At 43.8% G+C, this 22,592-nt stretch overlaps 1 protein-coding gene across 1 annotated transcript; it reads left to right on the top strand.

Moving 5' to 3' along the window:
• Positions 1 to 3,223: 3,223 nt before the first annotated feature.
• On the top strand, positions 3,224 to 21,566 carry LOC137915016 (double C2-like domain-containing protein beta). Its single transcript, XM_068758497.1, has 10 exons — positions 3,224 to 3,611; positions 4,026 to 4,105; positions 5,268 to 5,342; positions 8,839 to 8,948; positions 13,983 to 14,109; positions 14,296 to 14,352; positions 14,752 to 14,876; positions 18,571 to 18,652; positions 18,832 to 18,928; positions 21,427 to 21,566. The coding sequence occupies exons 1-10, from the start codon at positions 3,224 to 3,226 to the stop codon at positions 21,564 to 21,566; spliced, it is 1,281 nt and encodes a 426-aa protein (XP_068614598.1).
• The last annotated feature ends 1,026 nt before the right edge of the window (positions 21,567 to 22,592 follow it).

Below are 22,592 nucleotides of genomic sequence, written 5' to 3'. Positions count from 1 at the left end.
ATCTTATATGACATAGTTATCAATTGCCCTGTTGGCTTTCCACCCAGTAACTTGTCATTGAAATGTTATTATATTTTCTGCCATTTATTCTCTTCAAACAGCAGTTTTCTACACGATGAAGGGGAAGTGATTGGAGATTTTTTTTCATTGGTGTTCCTTCAGCTTGATTTTCTTGTACTGCTGCTATTTTTCTCGTGTAATAATGAGCCGTGCTCCCCCCATCCCTCTCCTCCTCCTCCTCCTCCGACCATATTAAACATCAAATCTTAACCATTTCCTCAAAGTTTTCCGAGTTAAATATCCCTTCCTTTCCTTAACAAACATCACTAATATTACACCAAAGACATTTTTATGTGTGATTCATGAACTACTATTTATGTTCTCATTTTATTCATGCATTCATTCACATACATAGTGATCCCATTACTGTATGAACAAAAATGTTGAAAACTGCTAGTATGTTCGAAAACTAACTGACCAATGGGGGATTTGGGATGGATCTCTTGTGTAAAATGTGCCGTCAGCAGCCATCACAGATATAGGTCAATGAAACTTCATTGTTTAACCCCAGAGAGCCATTAATCACTTCCTTATCCTCTCTGTCATGTTCACACAATCTGCTCTTAAGATACTTGTATTGGTAGAAGTACATGTATATATATCGCTGTGAGGGTATGCATACATTTAGGTGGCGATGGGAGCAGCCAGGCTTAGGAGAGGCTTTTTTTGTTGTTGTTGTTACGATGAGTGTAATTGCTTGTTGGTTTTTACATTCTATATTTTCTCCATACTGCTGCTTGGAGAACGAAGATGTCTCTGCCAAATAAGTAAATCTCTGGTTCCTTCTCATTCATGCGTTCATTCTCGTGGTCAGATTGCCATTTACAGTGTCTCCCAGGCCTGCACAGTTCCACTGCCGCGGCTGCTGATATAATGAGCATTGCCACAGTTGGACGAGCGCACACAAAACACTAACACAAAAGCAAACAGCAACACACATCTATTTGGCTGATGCAGCCTCAGTCGTGGCCAAAACAGCATAATCTGGCAGTGTGACTGCTTGGCTGGCAGGGAACTTCATTCAGTACGTAGTCAACATATTGCATTTCATTTCCTTTCTCTGTCCTTCAGCTGGATTTGCTTCTCGTCCCAGAGCAATCATTTCTTTTGTGTGTACTTAATATTTACTTACAGAAAATACGCTACTAGGTGTGTGGGTTTTTGCTGCTGTTGTGTATTTGTGTTTGCTTATGTGTCTATCAATTTGTCTCGTCTGTCTCTCTGTCTTGCTCCGCTTCAGTGACTTTCTCTCCCATTGCACCCACCACCTACACCATGAAAACACACAGATGCACGCCTGCATGCAGACACACAAGCACACACACACACACACACACACACACACACACACACACATTTTTTCTAAATCTAGCCAATGATGAGAAAGTGAGTGACAGTACTTTATGCACAGCCTGCAAAAGACTGGCAGGGATTTTAAACAGATACGTCACAACTAAAGGGGAAGAGAAAGGGAGGGACAGAGGAGAGGAGGAGCGCAAATGAACAGGGAGAGAAAGAGAGAGAGAGAGAGAGAGCGTACAGACGGATATATTGACTCAAAGCTGGTCTGCATGCTCCTCAGTGAGTAAAGACGCAGGACGTGAAAGCAGGAATGATGGAGGGCTGGCACAGATGAAGACTGTCCCTGGGTATGTGTCCGTGGCTTTAGTCGTGCATGTGTGTGCATGTGTGTTTGCACATGTGCTCGTATGAGCATCGCTTTGTATGTAAGAGGGGTGAGCGATTGAGTTTGAAAGCAACATGCTGCCAGTGATCATCCCTGCGCGGGTACCCAAGCAGGGTGCTGTTATGTAAGAGCAATGTGAGATCCTGGACGAGCGGCGGTATTGAGAATGGGACCTGCTTAAATCGATGCTTGAGTGGTTAGCAGTCTTTTTGTGCTGCCGAGGGCTGCACTCAAGGAAATGCAAGTTTTCAGCAGAGTTCAATCTTTGTTTAGTACGTGACCGTATATCAGCATGCATGTTAGTGTGTGTGTGTGTGCAATTTGGAGTGTATGTCGTGGGATGCAAGAGAGGGGGGGGGGGGCAAAGTCAAACTAAATCCTTACCTGCCCTCAGCTTGAATAGCTTGCTAAAACAGAAGAAATGTGCAGCCATTAAGGGACAGAAGTTGCAAGCTGACATTGAACAGCAGTGGCATGATGGACGTAAGCAACAATGGGGTGATGACAAGAGACTTTTATCCTCAGATGCTTGCAGATCTACATTTGCAGTGCTCGTAGCAGTGATTTATTCATGCCGTACGGTGGAGATACACTTCATTTACTGACCAAACATATGAGGTCATACTCTTGTTCTTGTTGTATTTTTGTCTCTTTATTCATTTTTAATCTGGGACTGCATAGCAGACAATGAAAACTGCTTCCTTTCCAGGTTTGGCCCTCTCATCTCCGAATTGAAACTCGTTCTTGAAATAACAACGACTGCAGCGGCACTGTGGGAGAATGTAAAAAGTAAAAGTGTCTCTGGTCTCATTTAAACACTGTAAATAAAATAGGACAGGATATTTCCAAACAAGGTCGCCGTGTGGGAAACAGTTATGTTTCATTTAGTGACAGATATGCTCAGGACTGTGAAAGGCTTCAAATAGTATTATGTAAATATTGCTCAGGGGACCTGCAGATGAGAGAGGGAGGAGTGAGCAAACGAGATAAGGGAAGGATTAGAGTGAAGTGCAGATACACAAGTGACATCACTTCATACTTTACAGCACTAAATTTGAATATTTATTCTAGGCACAAACTTGGTGTGCTGATACGATGTGTGACTCACACTCAAAGTGCCAAAAGGTACTGGAAAATTCTATTTTGGCTATTGAGAAGTCAAGTTTGCTCCGACTGATGAAAACGGACATTTCAGTTTGAGTTTGCTTCATGTGTGCTCTGAATTTCAACTTTGACTTGCCTTAAATTGCACTGAACCTTGCTGCTGCTGTGCAAACTCACCGAGGGGGAAGAGATGGACACACAGAAGCAACAGCGGATGGAAATGTGTTCTGTATTTCTCATTTTGTCCTGAGCTTCTTATTCCGCCCATCTCTGATGGTCCCGACTCTTATTCTATTTGTCCTCCCTCGTTTTCAATCTTCCACTTCATTTTGTCTCCACCTTGTCATCCCAAAGTCCCGTTCGACAGTCTACATGAGTGTCTCCAAACCCCCGCCACCCCTCTCCACCTCCCACCTGGTCATTCCCCCTTCCTCCTCCTCCACCCCCTCGTCATCTGCATCGTCCCCCTCTGCAACATCCCACTCCACCACTTTGCCCCCCGCCTCGCCGGTCAAGATCTCTATGCAGGAGCATTTTGCCATCAACGTGTGCCCAGGCCCCATCCTCCCCATCCCACAGATCTCAGACTTCTTCCCACGTTTCCACGACTACCCCTGCACACCCCCACCTCCAAGAGAGAAGAAAATTCTGAAAGAGGAGACTTTCAACGGGGAGATAGGTGGAGGATACAAGGATGGGGAGAGGGGGGAGAGCAACAATGGAGACATGGAGGAGGCACTGGACTCTGATGACGATGGCAGTAAGTTTTTTAGATTGTACAATTTATTAGACAATAATGCTAACAAGCAGCAGCGATGCTGCATTTTTCTCTAATGAACAGCCTTTTCCGGCAGAGGAAATGCCGCGTCGACTGGGATTTTAGTTTTTTTTAAGTGGTTGTCACTCCCAGTTTTTGTGCCCGAGTGCTTGATTTATTCAACAATGGACCAGTGATTCGACTCAGCTTGCAAGTTTCTGCCCAGTCGCAAACAATAATCAAACAAGACAGATCAACTCATATTAGGCAGCTCCATGTTTTCCATCTGTGTGTGTGTGTGTGTGTGTGTGTGTGTGTGTGTGTGTGTGTGTGTGTGTGTAGGTGTGTGTGTGTGCGTGTGCGTGTGTGTGTGAGTGTTCACTGTTCACTAATTACCACGGTTTGTGTTGTTTTCAGCCTACCTGGGAACGCTGGAGTTCAACCTGCTCTTTGATCAGGAGAACAACTGTCTTCATTGCACTATTCACAAGGCAAAGGTACACGCCGTTTCAACACCTCCGTCGCATGAACAGACTTCTGTCGGCCTGTAATTTTGCTAAATCTTCCGGAAGGCACAGTGATAATATTTCTCACTGCAGTCACGCTGCTTTCTCGCCACGTTTTCTTTGAAGTTGTTTTTTCGCTACAAACCCTCAGCAGCTCGAACTCAAATCATCTCACGATGCTAGGAAACGCTGGCTAGCGTTGCTCCCGCGCTGTGACAGACATATTTTGCTATTGCCGTCGTAAAAGGACATGAGCCTCATATTCCATACTGAGCGTCACATGATGTTTGCTATGCAGATCTTTCCGGACGGTTCCCGTGAGGACAGTGTGGAAAATAGTGGCATGGAAATGAAAGACTCACAGACGCCATGGAGATGTAACTTCAGTATAAGAGCTCTGATGCATTTGCCAACTTTTTCTGAACCTGTCAGTTGTGTGAAGTATAATTATGTAAATGGGATGCTCCCAGGGGGGGGGGGGGGGTACCTCGGGTCAACAGTGCAGAGTGATGGAGAATGTGAACAGGAAGAGAAGAATCGTGTGCAGGCAGGCTGGAACAGGTGGAGGAAAGTATCAGATGTGCTCTGTGATAGGAGAGTGTCAGTGAGGATGAAGGGAAAGGTCTACAAGACAGTGCTGAGGCCAGCCATGATGGATGGCTTAGAGACGGTGGCTCTGAGGAAAAGATGGGAAGTGGAGCTAGAAGTGGTGGAGATGAAGATGCTGAGGTTCTCCTTGGGAGTGACCAGGTTGGATAGGATTAGAAATGAGACAATAAGAGGGACAGTCTTATTGACTGTTAGACGTTTTGGAGACAAGGTCAGAAAGACCACACTTCGATGGTTTGGACATGTCCAGAGGAGAGACAGGGACAATATCGGTAGAAGGATACTGAGGATGGGACTGCCAGGGAACAGGACTAGAGGTCGACCCAGGAGAAGATACATGGACGTAGTGAGGGAGGACATGAGAGTGGCTGGTGTTGGGGAGGACGATGCAAAGGACAGAGTGAAGTGGAGAAGGTTGGTTTGCCGTGATGACCCCTCACGGGACAAGCCGGAAGTACAGTAGTAGTAGTCAGTTGTGTGAAGTGTTGGAAGGCACGTTGACATCCCCTTTGACACTATATTGTGTGTCTGCTTACGTCTACAGGGACTGAAAGCCATGGACTCCAATGGATTGGCGGATCCATATGTCAAGCTTCATCTTCTCCCCGGGGCTAGCAAGGTGATTGCACCAACCATGGCTCTGTGGCAATTAACGCAACATGCAGCCAATACTGTGCTACACCCTGACACGCTCTCAGGAAAGTCACAAACGACTCAGAGGCTGCTGGCATCAGAATGTAATTTATGCAAAAGACTCAGGGAGGAATTCACACATCATTCAACTGAGGAAAGCAAATAACTTGCTTAGTTTAATGTATACTTTGTAAATAGTCTCTTTTGTGGATCCTTGTTCATCACGAACATAAAAAGGTGAAACAGATTTAACAAGAAACATAAAAACGTGTCCGCGGGCTAATTTAGTGTGTCGTTTCCAGCCATTGAACGGGACGCATTACGGTTGGATACGACTTAATGTGGCTCATCCAATGCGCCGCTTTATCAAGCACAAACACCTTCTGGTCTGCCGCACAGCTCTTGTCTTGTTTTCGGCTCAAGCAGCAGGCAAGATAAGGCTCACCACAACAGCAAAGCCCCCCCACCAGCAGAGTGCAACCTGTTGTCAGCCATTCTTGCTCAAGGTTGACATGAAATTAGGTTAGGATGAATGAGGCTACCAACTGAGCTCTGGGATGCTAACAATAACAATGTCAGGAGAATTTTTACTCTCCGGGCCTCCTCTGTCCCCTCCACCATTGTTATTACACTTCTTTCCACCCCTATCTCTGTCTCTGGTGGTGACCCTGTTTGACCTTGAAATACCAACACTGTGTGCAGAGACGGCAGACAACTGAGAGGGAGGAAGCTGCGAGGGAGGGGGGGGGGGGGCAGATGAGGGGAGGATAGCAGCGGGTGGTTGTCATGGAAACAGGGAGGATTGTTACACGGCTCACGTCAACAAGCGAGTATTGATGGGAGGTGCAGAGAAAGCGTCAATGAGTGGGTAAGTACCCACGAACTGTTGTTTCTTAAGACGGCGGGCACGGCACTCGAAAAGTGCACGGGTGCGCGTGCGCAGGCGAGGATGACGCCACGTTTACTGTTGGCCGCGCTCAGACTTAATTCAGAGCAGCAAAGGTTTCTGTTTCTGCAAGGAAATTATTTTAGATCAGTGATCTAAGCGCAGGCAAGCTTCCATCCCCATAAACATAAAACACACACTTGCAGCACATGACCTTGCGTGTACATGCCCACACATGCTAAGGCTTCAGTCCCTTGATCCACCCCTCGTCTATCACTGCATCCCACAGTGTCCCACGCATTATTTGCCGGGGTCTCCGACATGGTCATTGGTATTTTCATCTGTCCATTCCTAATTGAGCGGCAGAAATCATTTGCGCTCTGGCAGACTCATCGTCTGTACAGCTCTGGGATGTAAGCGCTGAGAGAGGGGTTGTAAAATGCATCAAATGACCTGCGCAGAAGATGAGAAAGGAGTGTGACAGGGAAAGGAGGGAGAACGCAATGTACAGATGGGCGATTCGGGCTAGGGATTCAGAAACAGATGCAAAAGCACCGGCGTAGAGAGAAGATGGAGGCAGGTAGGAGGAACTCGCATTGTAGGTGTTGTGCTGCGTGCTCGGAGAACATAACCCAATTCTGCCGTTGATTTGTGCTGACAGACCTACGGCTGTGGAACGCCATTGTGAGTCGTGACGCTGCCTGTACAAGGCTCCTCCCGCACATTAATGAATCAAGCAAACGACACGAACTGAAAACACTCGTTCACGTCACAGAGCCAGCTGCTGGGATGCTGACTCTCACAGATAAAAGTCTTGCAGAAAAGTTTCTAGGAAAAACTGAGAAATGAAATGTGCACAGTGATGGGAGGAAAGGGGAGAGAGAGAGGGTGAGGTGGCAGAGTCACATAGAAAGACATAGAAGGGCGGGCGTAGGAACTGGTCTGCAGGCATTATCCAGAGGATTAGCGTGGCAGGAAAAATGTGGGGAGAATAGCCTCTATCTTTGTGTACCAGCTGGACGAGGAGAGTGTTTTGTCTTTGTAATTATGCAAAATCATCAACAATGGAAGTTCCTTCACTCAAATAAAGGCAATACGATCATAATATACTGCAAAATGTTAAATGTCAGTGTTTGTGTCAGTGTAATGTAACTGGACAATTGTAGCTGATGCATTACAACCAGTGAAGCTGGGGCAGACACTACACCCACTTTATATTGAGAAAAAAACAATGTCAATAAATCCCACGAAAAGACCAAAAAATCTCTCTCTCCGTGTTTTTTCGGATTTCTTCAGCCCCAATCCAAATTGTTCCAAATGTAAATCTTTTAAAATGGGTCACGAAGAAAAGCTTATCTTGAAGCGATAGAGCTGGGTGCTTTACCCAAACTGGAGGAAGTGACTAGTCTCACAGAAACGGGGGTTTTCAGTGGTTAATAGGTTTTGTGTATTTTGAGGTCTTGTCCCAGTTAGTTGTTTGGTCCCGCCTACTTTCTATTGTCTAGCCAATGATTGGAGGCTTGGAGGCGATCTGCAGAATTTGTGTTGACCGTTCTGTTGAGTCAGAAGATTGGCTTTTTTTATATATATATAAAATGCAATGTCCAGGCAGCACAGTGGTGCAATGGTTAGCGCTGTTGCCTCACAGGTTCATATCCGACTTCTGTGCGGAGTTTGTACGCTCTCCCTGTGTCTGTCAGGTGAATTGGGTACGCTAAATTGTCCATAGGTGTGTGTGTGTGTGTGTGTGTGTGTGTGTGTGTGTGTGTGTGTGTGTATGTGAATGATTGTGTGAGCCCTGCGATGAACTGGCGGCTTGTCCAGGGTGTACCCCGCCTCTCGCCCGTAGACTGCTGGGATAGGCTCCAGCATGACCCGCGACCCGGTAACATACAAAGAAGAAAATGGAAAATGAATGAATAACACAGCATAACATAATAAAATCTGATAGAATAGAATAGAATACCCATTCATCCATTTTCTTGTAGAGGAGACAATCATAATCATCTCTTCTCCCGGACAAGACACCAGCCCATCGCAGGGCATGTAATTAATATAAGAAATACAACTTGAACAGGATGAATCCATTTATTATTTAACTGTAGGACATGAGGCACCAAGTGGCTGCAAACTTTATTTATGGATGTTGATGCTATTAAGGGCTCACGGCTAGTTCCTCTCCTGGAAAGCTTTAATCTTTCATGCTGAATGCGTTGTGCAATTTAATTGGCTGCTGTTTCAGACATGCTGCTTGTTTTGGGTCTGGCTGCTACTAATGCATTGTCTTACTGGGGAGGAGACAGACGGACCGATGAGGAGCGGGAAGCCTCACGTCCTCGACAAAGTCGGTAGCAGATGTCTCAGCCTTCCTGAGGGAGAGATAAATGGTGTCCCCACTATTTTCCCGTCTCGCTCCTTCTTTCTTCACCCTTTCTTGTCACTTGCTTTGCTTCAGTTGAAAGATATGTTGTTCTCTTTTCTCTCACTTTGGATCTTTGACCAATTTGATCTCCCCCCCCCTTTAAATCGTTTGTTTCATTTATTTATTTATTTTTTTAAATCTTTCCCTTTTCATGCATCCTCTTCTTCTCCTCAGGCAAACAAACTACGCACGAAAACACTGAAGAACACGCTGAACCCCGTGTGGAATGAAACGCTGGTGTATCATGGCATCACAGCAGCTGACATGACCACCAAAACACTCAGGTAGGTGCTTGAGGTTTACATTTGCTAAATAAAGGTGTGCGATTCCAATTCTCCAGGGAACTGCGACAACCCTCCATGTTTCCAAGTAGGCTTTGCCATGTAATTAATTATTCCAGACAGGCAACGACTGCCAACTCTTCCACCTGCTGTTGCCGCAGTAACTCCTCAGGTGCTGGGTGCATGTTAAGGCTCCGCCCCCTCTTTCCCCTCATCGCTCTCCATTTGGATTGATTGAGGTCAAGTGCGGCCGTCTTGTAGTCCTGAGAGTTTTTGCATGCGTTTTTGTTTGTCGATGCGTGACACAATCGGCGTCAGTTTACTCCACGGATTCATAATAGGGTTGGATGGAATTGTTTATCCTGAGGAAACACAAACCACTCTGTGCACATTTGCATTAATATCATCTAAACCGCACATAGTATACAATGCAGGCAGCCAGGTGTGGGCTAATCCTCTTGTGTGTATGTCAGGGGCAATCACCGGCTGGAAAGAGCACCACCCGCCTTACACACACACACACACACACACACATATATATATATATTTCAGCAATTCATGTCTTTGCGCTATTACAACGCACACGTATCCGCGCAAACAACAACTTGGGGACCCTTCAGACAACGGAAAATCCACACGACCTCTGTTCAAGGACATAGCCCACAGACACAAACCAACATGGGGGCTCTGTCAAGCCAAAATGAAGAGGCGTGTGACCAGTGTCAAGCAAGGGATGAAGAGACAAACAACAAAGAGAGCAGAAGGAAAAGCGTGAATGATGTCAAGTGACAGATAAGACACTGTGGAAGCGTAAACGAAAGGAGGCCAAGATCGAGGAGCAGGACAGGAGGGATGGAGACACTCCAAGGCCAGTTGGAAGAGGAAAAAGATTGGCTCACAGGGAATAATAATGAAATATATATATAGTGATGGATTAGGAAATTGATTTATTTGATGGAAAAAGATCGAATGATAGGGAGGAGCTCAAACACAGGGGAGCCAAAAACAAAAGAATGAGGGCTGTAACAAATACCCGTGGGAGTGAATGAGCTGTCTGAATGATTGAAAAGAGCGAAGGCAAACAACAGACGGCGACACAGAGGAGAAGAAATTCTCCTGACAATGTCTCTGAATATGTTCAGGGGGGCCGGCTCGACACCTCGTCTGATCAACACACTTAGTTCTCACTGCTCAACCCAAAGCGTTGAACAGCCAGAGAACAGCGAGACAGCGAGGCATCCCCAGAGAGACGTTCGCTCGCTGGGCTGTGGCACGCACGCATCCCACTCTGCCCGTCCCAACAGGGCGCCGAGGAGACGGATTCTGCTCGCTTTTGATCTTGGAGTGCTACGCTCTGCTGAGCGGGATGACTGTGTCCACACTTTGCTGCTCTGAAGACCTGCCTGAAGGCCTCGACGGTTTAAACGCTTGTGAAACTGGGCCATCCTGTAATCGGAGCAAAACCGTCCGAGCCGAGAAAAGTGGCAAACCTCAGGATTTTAGCCCAAAGTCGAGCCAGATTGACAGAACTACAGTGGAAAATCAATGGGGCAGTCTCGGTTGAACAACTGGGATCTGAGCAAATGTAATGTTTTGACTATGGAACACAGGGAACTGACTATATGAAGCAGTGGCAGTGGGCGAAGCTCAGACTGCAGACTCAGAAATGCACAGCTCCGGCGTAACCCGGAGAGCGTGAACATCTGTTCCAGAGATTTGATTGTGCTGATCGTATGCATCCTGTCCTGAGAACCCCTTGAGAAGGCTCTTCAGTGCAGGAAAGCCAAACTCTGTCACTACGATATCGAACTAATTTAAATTTAAATGTTTACTGGTTGGTGCAGGAAAGAGCCGAATCTAAACAGATCAAAAATGTGTTTTTAAGCAGCTACTTACTGTTTGGTACTACTTAAATATCAAAGACTTCTCTAAAAGCTGGAATGCAGCCAAAAGTCTGTATCATTAAGGAATTCTTTGGCGTTAAGTCAATTTTGCTGCACCACACTCGGCACCAGAGGGTAAAGGCTGACTAAAAGGTTATGCATTGTGTCGAGTGGAAGGGCTGGTTTTAGTCATTTCTTATACATAAAGCTGCTATTTTAAGACAGTAATTTTTTTTATTGTAATGCTGAAGTCATCAACCTAATTCTTCCCAGTCGTCTTTTTCCAGAAAGGCTTCTGGGCATCAATTGTGTTATTATGAAGGAATCAGGGCTAAAATATTATTTTATCATCTCAAATACTCAATACTGGCCTGTCCTTCAATACTCATGTCTTAAATCATGCATAATATAATGTACATGTGACAGTGATAGATTTTGAAAACCTCCATGTGGAAAAATGACTTTCTTATTTCACGATGTTTTTATCTTCTTGAAAATACTTGAAATGTGATAAACTTACACTGGGAACAAATAGATTCATCGGTCTCCTTTGATGTCTGAATCTGAGACGGATTAAGATTTTATTTCATTCAGCCAGACATGATTTGGAGATTAGGCCCAATTTCACTTTCTGCACTCTGTGTCTGCCTTTGGGCAAATTTGATTTAGGAGACGGTGGCAGCGTTACCGTGGTGCCCTCATCCTACCCCTCATTTAAATGACACACCTGGCGGCCCGTCCATGGCGTACCCCACCTCTTGCCCGTAGACAGCTGGGATAGGCGCCCGTAAATCCCGTGATCCGGATTTCAGATAAGCGGTCAAGTTAGCAAGGGTTTATGTCCGATAAATGACTGAATGAATAATGCTTGAAAAAAAGTTGAATTGCACATTTATGACTTCGGGCCAGAAATGTTCTTTTAAATTCCGTCTGGCTTTTATCACTAAGACTTATCAAATCACCAGTTAACTTAGGACAGCTGAAACGTGTGGATGTGTTGTAATGAGAGGTGGGTATCAAGACATCCACTGTGTGTGTGTGTGTGTGTGTGTGTTAAAAGACTGCCAACAGGATGTCAGTGCCAGGTCGAGTATTTCTCAATTTATTCACTTTATCCCTCTGCTCAGGCTTCGTAATAGACTCACACTGTCCTCGGTCGGCTGTGCGATAGGGACCAATGTAAGGCTTGATTTGATGTTGGATTGAGGGCAAGGCAGAGATTGCCCATGGATGCCCCCGGTGAGCGGTGTAGTCAGACATTTATGTAATCAGAGTGAAAAAGTGTTTGATTAGCTGCTAGATGGCCAGGATGGTACCATTGGGTATTTGGGGCTGGCACAGAAATGAAAGCGAGAAGGGAACGCAATAGAGGCCAAATCTCGGCCAAGGTCCAACTGTTCCTTTTAATTGAACTCAAACCAAATCTAAATTCCCACAAGACCTGCACTGACTGCCCTCAGATCTCCCTTAAATATTTTCACACCAGTGAATGGCACCGATTCCACATAGAGCATAGAGAATAGAGTTTCTGCAGCTTCTGTTCTTGGGAGAATGTTAATTGCATTAATATTCAGAGCCACAATTCCAGCCAAACGGGATTGTTCAACAGGTTGCCGTCTGCACCATGACCTCTAGAGGTCGCTAAATCATACACACTGGATACATAAGTGTTTACACAGTCTAGAGTAGAAAAAATCAAAATCAAAGGAGCTGTATCCTATAAAACAAAGCTCTTACTTGCTCTCATCAAATTCTGTTTTTGTGTTGACCTTTCTTGCTCGCTAATGACCATTGAAATCGATACTTTCACAAGTACTGACACCAAGCAAAAGTGCTAATACACTCTGGTAATCTGATGTCACTCACTAGGCTAATTTATTTTCAGTGAATAAATACTAAATATGGCATTGGGTAAATTCTTGCAGCATCTGTTCTTGAGGGAATTCTCAACAAGAAAAATTGTGGGAGAAGCTAAGCGGAAATGGACTGATCAGATGCAAAGAAGAAATCACAACTTTGTCACCTACCACAGCAATCCTTGTCTCATCACGGACACCCTAAATGCATGACAGAGCAAAGGCACAGCAAAGACAGCAGCGGTCATGAGTCACTCTGAAGCTTCTGCTAGAGATACTCATCAGCTATGACTAAAAAGCTAGGACCATCATGTCAAATGTCCAAATGTCACAGGGACAGGAACAAAACAGGAGGAGGTAGTGTGCGTGTGTGTGTGTGTGTGTGTGTGTGTGTGTGTGTGTGTGTGTGTGTGTAGGTGTGCGTGCGTCTCTCTTTTGAGTAAGAACAGGGGAGAAAAGGTTGAGTACAGTGAGATTTAAGTGCGGAAGAAATCAAGAGCAGTGACAATGGAATATTTAAAAAAAAAGGGAGAGACTATTGTTCCAGGCGCCGGCCCGTGAAGACGGCGGTAGCTGATGGAGTATTCACCCTCATCTATCATCATTATATTAAATAAGTGCACTGTGTGGAAGAATTCGCTTCACAGGGACTGTTTGCAAAAAGGGGAAGATACTTAATTCGGTCATCTCTTTTTAAGTGAAGCGCAACAAAAGCAAGAAACAAAATAGTAAACGATAGATTACATATAAAATCATTTAGAACGTTAGTTGTTGTTGAGGTGTTGAAGATTTCAGACATTATGTTTGCAAAATGCTGCAAAAAAAAATGGCGATGTTAGAAATTAGCTCGAATAAACACTTTAAAGCCTTGGCCTTGTTTTTACTGCAGTGCACCTTTAAGCTCAAGAACACAAAAGTTAGCTCAAGTAGCACGAAAGTAATGTATGCGAATGAATATATAGCAGCCCCATCTCATTTGTTTTCCCTTTCTACAACATGGAATCAAGCACTGATTAGTTTAATTCATCTCTTTCATGTTCCCATTATTACTTAATGCAGTAAATATCTGATTAACCAGCTCAGCTGACCCATTGCAAGAAAGGTAGCAACTGAAAATTATTGGAAATCATCATTCTCTTTGGTAATTATCATCATTTATGAGGCGACTCGTGTGAAAACTCTCATTGCATTGCAGTCAGGAATAAACAGGGTAACAGGGTTCACATGAAACTCTATGTCTGAATCGTCTGCATCCCGTATCCAATCTCTGCGTCTGCATTCTGTGTCTTCTTATGAAGGCTGTGTGTGTGTGACATGGACAGACTCGGAAGAAATGAGTTCATCGGAGAGGTGAGAGTGGCTCTGAAGAAACTGAAGGAGGGTGAGAGCAAACGCTATAATATGGGCCTGGAGAGGATCGCACAGGTACATTTGTTATGTGACTATAGACACGGTTGTAAAATTGGTTTCTGTGCGCATGTGTTATCCATCAAGAGGTTTCCCATTTCCGTTTTATGTGTTTGCTTGCAAGGTATCGGCCATCAATTTTAAATGAACTATAAAGTGGAATAGATATTTGTTGTGTGTGTATTTACTTCTTTGCACTTTCAGAATAAAGAGTCGAACAATCAAGCAGTGGATCAGGGGGCACTTGTGGGAGAGGAGGAGGTAACGCTGGTGCCAGCACCAATTGTATTTTAATCATTTTCAGTAAAAACATTTCTCATTCTATTCCTATTACTCTTCGGCATTTAAATTTGTTTTTGTGTGTCGATTCATCAATTGTCATTTATCACATATTTTTTGTTTAAAAAAAAAAGAATTTATACAATATAAAGGTTTTAAATTGATTAAATAAATTCAATCCGTATACGGGTCTGACACATGAAATCTAAAAGAAAAACAGAACAAGTACATTTGCAATGTTCTTGTTGCTTTGAATGAGAAGTGTGTTGGATTTACTTTGTTCACTCGGGTCCAGGATCCAGCTGTTCTCAATGCAGTGAAGTCGGGGTGTCAGTTTGACAACAGCTGTTGTGTCTGACACCGAGGTTACTGTCTCCCCAGCGTGGCCGAATCCTTGTGTCGCTGTGCTACAACACGGAGAAGAGCTGCCTGCTGGTGGGGATCATACGCTGTGCCCATCTGGCCGCCATGGACTCCAACGGCTACTCTGACCCCTTCGTCAAAATGCAAGTCATGTCAGATCACTCATGAGCAAAGCTGGGATCCTCTATGTTGTGCTCTCCATTACTATTTCACTCACAAGAACTGCAGTATTTGGACACTAGCATGTACTGGAGACTCACCGAGGGAAGCTGAAGTCAAAGTTTGCCAACTTGCAAATGATTGGCTGAGATGAGAGCATGACAGGGCTGTGATTAAGCCTAGCAGGAAAGTTCATCTTAAAAAGAGGGGATGTGCCAAGAAATAGTCTTCTGGCTGAATTTTCATCAAGGCTCATTACTCATTGTCTTAGAGTTCAGCATTTTATTATCAAAGTTACCGTGAAAAGCGCACCTGCTCATTAATCTCTGATTGATGCGCAACCGTTCTGTGGTCGATAAAACGGGTTTTTCCCTTAAGGCCGAAGGAGTTTCTATTTTAAAATGGCCAGTCGGTCCATTATTTAATAGGCATATATCACAGACTTGCAAGGGTGAGTCAAGGATCTTTCCAAGTCAAGGTCAATGGTGACAGGTAAAAAGTCCAACGTACCCTTATAGAGTACAGTCTGTTCCGTGATATTCCTCATGGATCTGCCCGGGAGTTTAGTTCACATCTCCATAGACTGTGTCCAGTCTGTCAATAAGAAATAGATGGAACTGATAAGTGGATAAGTACAAGACAGCAGTGGTCTGCCTGCAATTAAGGGTGTGTGTGTGTAGCTCAGCAGTTTCTACTCCAATCTAATTTATGTCAGCTCCCATAGTGGAGGTAAGATCTCAGCTAAATAAACAGACAAAGTGTTCCAAAATGTTTTGTTGTTGTTGTTGTTGTTGTTTTCGTTGTTGTCATGTGAGTTTGAGGTTATTCCTGAAAGACAACCTGAAGTCGCAATCCCCATTACTTTTTGGTCACTGACTTCAAACCTGAAAAAAGACAGTAACCTGTGACTCATTGCCCATAGGTGTCAATGTGACTGAGAATCTTTTTGTTGTTGTTGTATTTTAATCTCAATTTCAAAACTAAAATGTTATTTAAAACACAATAAACACAGTAGCGTGTATTAAAACCTTTATTTTGAAAAGGGGAAAGTCAATCTGCCAATGGGTGCTTGGATCAGAAGGCGCTTAAACACGTTCGTATACTGGCCATGACCAATTAATATTTATGCTGTACTTTCATATAGAAATGAATGGCTAGCAGATGGACTCTGGGTATTTAATCCTGAGACGCTCGCTGTCATTGAGGAGAACAGCTACAGGGACGCCATTGAAAGACTCTTTCATCTAACGCCATTTTCAGTCCGATGGTTGGATTGGAAATATTCGCCCACTCGGATTTAAAGTTCTTCTCTGCATCAGAGTGATGAGAGATGGAGAGGAGGCTCATGTAAAAAAAGAAATCTCTTTCTGTTGCTCAGGCACGCACACACGCACACACACACACGCTGACATATATTCTCCTTCTTTCTCTCTATTGTATTGAATTGTATTTGTTACACGTCCTGGAAGCTGTGCCTTCTGCGTTCAGTTTCAGGGACCATATGATTGATGATGATATGATTCTTCTTCTGTCACTCTTCCCCTTTTTTTCTGGGACTTGAGTTCTTTGGATTTTTTTTTTTGCAGTTCTCTGACGACCAGTTTCCTTTTGTTCATTGTGCTCCGGGTACAAAGAGCCTGCTTTACTTCACGGCTGACTCCTTCGTCTCTGGAGTTTATTCTGCCATTGAGATAACATAAGAGTGAGGCATTAATTTTCCCTGCTAGCTTTCTGACTTTGACTTCCCTGTCAGAGTGGTGATGTCCTGCAGCTGCGACATTAGCAGTCCCGAGGAATCTGCGGCTGAAGCTGATCTTGATGCCAGTCTCTTTTAATTCATGCTATTTATTCACGTGTGAGACTGTACATTTAACCCGAGGGCAAATTGTCTCTGCGACTCCCAATCAGCCTTCAGAAGCCATCCGAGTGTCACAAGGCTGGAATTATCTTAGAGCTAATTTGCCTTCCATTTAAAAGTGCAAATTAATATTTAAAGATTAGTCGTTCATATCCTTCAAAAAGGACTCACACTCCCCTCCCCTGTCCTTCACACGGTAACTTTAACATTAAATATATATATATTCTCAGAGAAAAGACATGTGCATGCAGAAATAGTGCAAAACGTGTCGGACATCTTTGCTGAGCAAGCACGCTGCCATCCTCAACAGTTTAGTTCTCTTTTTTCCTGTGAATACTAGCGGGACCTAGTAACACCACTGCAGCAGGAATAAATTAAACCCCTTTCTTGTTGTCATTCAATCTCATATTCTATATTTGTGTGTTTCTTGCTGTCTTTCCTTCGTGCATCACAACTTTGGCTTAACATTGGCTACATTTTCCCCATTTCTCTCTCGGTCACATCTGTATTCTCTCTCCCAGGATGCTCTTTTTCTTCTGCTTGAGTCTTCGTACTAAACTGTCAAAAATGCTGAACATGGGGGGGGGGGGGGGGGCAAGTTGTCATTGACTCAATACTTTAAAATATACAAAAAAGACCAGTAATAAAAAAATATATTATCATAATATTTGGACTATTTCATCTTATGTTCTAGTCTGTCATGTCGATTTGATTTGACCTCATTTATTTTCAATCATTTCAAAAGCATAAAAGAAAATACAGTGACAATGCAAACCCCAACTCCTTGCCGACTTTATCTGCACGGCCATCGGGGGACACATACATCTTGTCTTTGTCGTCCCATATCAAAGGACTACAGAAACCCCTGTGAAGACATTCACACGCCACACAGAACTCGTGACAGACGATGTGATATTTTGTGTCATTTAATGCTGTCCACAATTTATGAGTCCTGGGAGTTCAGCAAAGGATGAAGAGAGGTGACCTTCTTACAGTTGCCTGTCCGATGGTCACAATCTGGTTTTGTTTAAACATAAAAGCGTACTTGTTTGGGATTTTTATTTTATCCAAAGAAGTGTAGATTGCCAATACAAGGGTGAAATCAGTCTACTGTCTATGTGTCATTAAAACAAAACAAACAAAAAAACTGCTAGTGAAGGACTGATCTCATAAATAGGTTTAAAAAAGAATGCTGCATCCTCGCGTTAGCTTTCCCCGGAGCGTTTTTGCATGGATGAAGATTTATGGATTTGTTCAGGCTCATTTTACCGTTCAGTCTCAGAGAGGGATCAATTCATGGCCAACATGGGCACAAGAAATTACCGTGACTAATTACTCTTCCAAAGTACCTGTAGGCGTTTTAGTTTTGTGTTACTGTAAAACTGTTCTTGGGGAAAATGAAATGTATCCCGACAAAGAAAGAAAAAAAAAAAGTAAGATCCTTATGATTGCACAAGGAAATCAGAAAAAGTATTGATAGCTAAAATGAGCTAAAAGTCTTATCTAAGGGAATGGATGGTTGGATCCATGAAAGAACTGTGTGTCTTCAGATAACCTTCCCTCAGCCTGTATTTTCTTATTTTCACTTCTCTGCCTTCTGGGTGTTTCTGCTGTCAACAATTCTGGAGAGAGATAGTCAGTTGTTGGTTCTCAATCCCAGATAAGGGATCTGCCTTGCTACTTACAAAACACTTTTTTACTGCCCAATCCTGCATTACAAATGTTTAAATTTAAGCTGTGTGTTATCCTGAGGATGGAATAACCAGAGTCCCAATGAATGTCAGCAGTTTCAGCGTCTGCTCTCTCCTTTCTCTCCTCAGCATCTTGCAGCCAGATATGGGTAAAAAGTCCAAGTACAAGACTACAGTGAAGAAAAAGACTCTCAACCCAGAATTCAATGAGGTACAAGGCAAGAAAATATGTGTGGAAGCCTCTGATTTCCTCTCATCGAAATGATGCTGTAATATTTTGATGAGCATGTTTCCTTCTCAACATCAATCTGCATGTTTGACCTGAAAAAGCATAATTATTAGATATGTTTTTTCATTTTGAATATTTTCTTTCTGGTACCACCTGCACAGGAGTTTTCGTATGATGTTCCCCTGGACCAGCTTGCAAAGAAAACGCTGGAAATCTCTGTGTGGGACTATGACTTGGGAATGAGCAACGACTTCATAGGTAGGTTGACAAAAACTGAGGCATGAAGGGATGAAGTGGAGAAAATCAGAGGTGCTGTTACAGAAAACAGAAAACCGGTGGAAATGTGGGCGGAAAGAGGAATAACAAATGTGCCGAGATGAGCGGTAATTATTAGTGATGGGGGATTCATTGGGAAAGGAAACAGAGAGGCTTTAGACATCAAAAAGGAAGAGTCTTCTCAACTCCTGCCATTTGTGGATCAGATTGCTGCTCCTCAGTCAGGCTGCTAAACGGCTTTGGCATGGCCTGGTGTGTACATCATAGCTATCAAGCACATGGGGGGGCTCGGGGAGGGATGAGCCACTAGTGGGGAGGTGCAGTGAGACTGGATTTCCTCCCTGTGATCAGGGCATTTTTGTCTGCTTAATATGTGCGTGCTCACATGTGTGTTAGGCAATGGTTGGGCTGGACACTGTGTTTAGATTATCCCAGTAAGTTATTAGCCCTGTTGGGAGGAACGGCCATTGATCTAACGTACATCCCAGATCACATGCGTTCCCCTGATTACAGTTTTACTGCAGGAGCCTGGCAGTTGTGTTAATTGGGGCTGGGAGGAAAGAAGAATGGGGGGGGGGGGGGGAACAAGTTGATGAAGAGGCCGAGCGAAAACAGAATCCTGGTGCACTATTGTAAGAGTGAAAATCTAACAAGCCGGCTAATAGGCTTAGAAAGACGCATGGAGAATGTCACATGGCAAAATGTCTGATTTCAGAGACACGTGAAGGAGAACATGGTGCGAGAAAAAAAACTGGGAGGTCAAACGTACACAAGGAAACAGCTGCAATCAATCAGCTGGGTGATTTGTGGGAACGATCGATACACAGGGGGGAAATGGGAAAAGTAATCTTTATCGTGAAAGTAATCTAAGCCTGCTTTGGGATGTATAATTACAATAACGCGCTGGAGGATGCAGGACCGCATTCCTCATTCTGCTTACACCCACACCGCCACCCCATCGACCCCACACCTCTCCACGCATGTCAGGATGGCTTATCCGCATATCATTATCCATCTGCAAGCTCAGGGTGCGCTCCATCAGTCTCGGCTCGGAGGTGGTGGAAGTGGCGTGGGGTTAGTGGTGGAGGTGACGAAGCGGCGAGCAGATGGACCTGCATGTGAAGGCGAAGTTATTAGGCAGCATGCAGCAAGGAAACACTTCAAGGCCGCTCCCCTCCGGCGGCGTTTAGGGCTGCGCTCTTATATGACGAAAATCAACAATTTCCTCACAGCAGTGATTTTCCGAGGCGCATTGCCAAAATGCCATGTCTAAAACTTCACGCCTCATTAGCTGCGCAATCATAAGCAAGGGAATGGCTCTGCAATATCCTCGCTATGAAAGCTGCCTGTATCTCTATGCCTTACAGTCAAGATGACATTTGGATGAGTCATTTCCTGCTTTTCTGCATATTTATTGCCACTTTTCTTTCATATTTCACTACATAAGCATCTTATTCGTTTTAATTCCCTGGCAGGATGTTCCCCCCTTTGCTGCGACGTGTCTCTCTGCCGGTCAAATAATGATCATTTCAATTGGCAGGAATATCCATTAATTGTGAAAGTTTGTTTACATGTGATGGAATATTGGATTTTAATTGAGAGGAAAAGTGTGTTGTTGGTTGTTATATTTGGATGCCATGAGGTAAAAACAGGTGCCGGTATTGAGGGTAATATGCTTTACTGCCACGCTATTCATTTCGCCTGCAATTGTGATGGACATAATTGTACTTTATAATCCAGTTATCTGGCAGCTGGTGTTTACTTAGAAGCACGTGATCATTTACAATATAAAATGCATAGTCGGAAATTAAAACGCAGTACTCAAAAAAAACACTTTGGTTTGTCAAAGCAGAGTCTGTTTGGGTCCTGAAATCTTAGTTCAACCCGTCATCAAATCTATTGTCATTTAAAGCACCACTTGTTAATGTTAAAACAGCGTGAGAATTTTAAAGGCCGCATTAACCCTTTCAATAATTATCTGCAGCTCTTCTCGGCTTTATGGAGCTGCTGTGTGTTTATTTATCCAAGCCACGATTGAACTCTGGTCTTCACGTTCTCTGATCTCGTGGTGATGTTGTCAGCGTCATCTTCAACTCTTTCAATGAGGAAGCTCGGAGAACTTCCTGCTGAGATGCAAACTACTTGCAGGGATATATATAGTTAGTGACAAAGTGAACATCCGGTACCCAAAGAAATTAGCGTGTCTGAATTAGTTTTCCCATTCATCCGCTCGTTACTCCTCCGATCTATCTTGTGTATCTGTGTATAAATATTTTTAAATTACATCCACCTGGATCAGCTACAGAAGTAAAATGCTATATTAAATATGCAGCACTACACGTTGCATTAGGAGTAACACTGGGTGCTTCATCCTGCCAGCAGCTCTTGATTTCATTATTTCCATGATTCCTTCCGGTTTGATCTCCTTCCTTAACCCATTTCCTGATGCTTCCTCTCTGGCTCTGCTCCTCTTTTGACAGGTGGAGTAGAACTTGGCATCAATGCAAGCGGACAGAGACTCAAACACTGGTTCGAGTGTCTCAAAAATAAAGGCAAGAAAGTGGAGCTGTGGCATACGCTCACACAGCAAGGAGCCCCGAGCGGGGACAAGCCAGACTAGATAACACGAGACCTTCATACATACAAACACACACATTAACACCCACACAATTGTCTCACTGAAAGATGTTTGATAGCAGATGCCTCGTTGAGCAGTTACAGGAGCAAAGGTTAAAACATGCAATAATGCTAAAGTCGAAAATGAAATCCACCATCTAATGCCAGAAATTAAAGGACCAAGTAGTATATGATATTCATAGTCATGGTAACAAGGTTTCTCCGAATACACACAGAAATTTATTTTATTTTATTTTTTCTAAAGGAGAACCAAATTGTGCCCAAATTGTGTCCTCATTAAAGTGTTGACGTGACAAAACTATACTCACAGAAGTGTGTTATAGAACTTACTGTATAGTGGAAGTCACCCTTACTCATTCAATTTGCACCTAATGAAGAGATACACACACACACACACACACACACACACACACACAATATATAATGAATGGATTCAGTGGAAGAGGCCAAAATTATATCCACTCTTAATGTGATTTATATTTAAGATACCCGAGAAGGAATGTTGGGGGTGATTCTATATTTTAGTGGTCGTTGATCTGATGCAAAATTCACACCATGTTATGAAGCACAAAAGAATCCAGTTGTGGATTTGCAATGTTCCCATTTCAGTGTCTTTGTGTCTTTCATTGTCTCTTAGTGAGTCCGTGTTTGTGTGCATGCATGTGCGTGTGTGTGTGTGTGTGTGTTTGTGTGCATGAGGGCTATGAGAATATGAGTGCCTATATTTTCTGTCTGTGCTGCGCGTGTCTGTTGGCATTCATGCCCTGCTCCATTCAACAACAGAAGCACAGAGGTGTGAAGAAATTAGAAAGACGATACACAAGGGAGGGACTTCCTCTGCCGTCAGCGCAGGCCTCTCTGATGTGAGAGTTACTGGCCGGGGACTCTGACAAGCTGTCAGTCATGTGTGCCTGGTCTCTGCCATCTCGTTTCCCCGTTGCCAGAAAGTCATAGAACAACTTTAAGGATGGAATATAGCTTGATGCCTGACCTCTGACTGCTCTTTTTG

The sequence above is a fragment of the Brachionichthys hirsutus genome, unplaced genomic scaffold (assembly GCF_040956055.1).
Source record: "Brachionichthys hirsutus isolate HB-005 unplaced genomic scaffold, CSIRO-AGI_Bhir_v1 contig_244, whole genome shotgun sequence".
Lineage (NCBI taxonomy): Eukaryota > Metazoa > Chordata > Actinopteri > Lophiiformes > Brachionichthyidae > Brachionichthys > Brachionichthys hirsutus.
This window is presented reverse-complemented; position numbering and strand designations above follow the sequence as displayed.

Excerpts from the sequence above, each read along its gene's own strand:
- LOC137915016 (XM_068758497.1), top strand. The coding sequence starts at position 3,224 with ATGAGTGTCTCCAAACCCCCGCCACCCCTCTCCACCTCCCACCTGGTC. Across the intron at positions 14,110-14,295 it reads GCCTGGAGAGGATCGCACAG|AATAAAGAGTCGAACAATCA; the intron begins GTACATTTGTTA and ends TTGCACTTTCAG. Across the intron at positions 14,877-18,570 it reads TCTGACCCCTTCGTCAAAAT|CATCTTGCAGCCAGATATGG; the intron begins GCAAGTCATGTC and ends TTCTCTCCTCAG.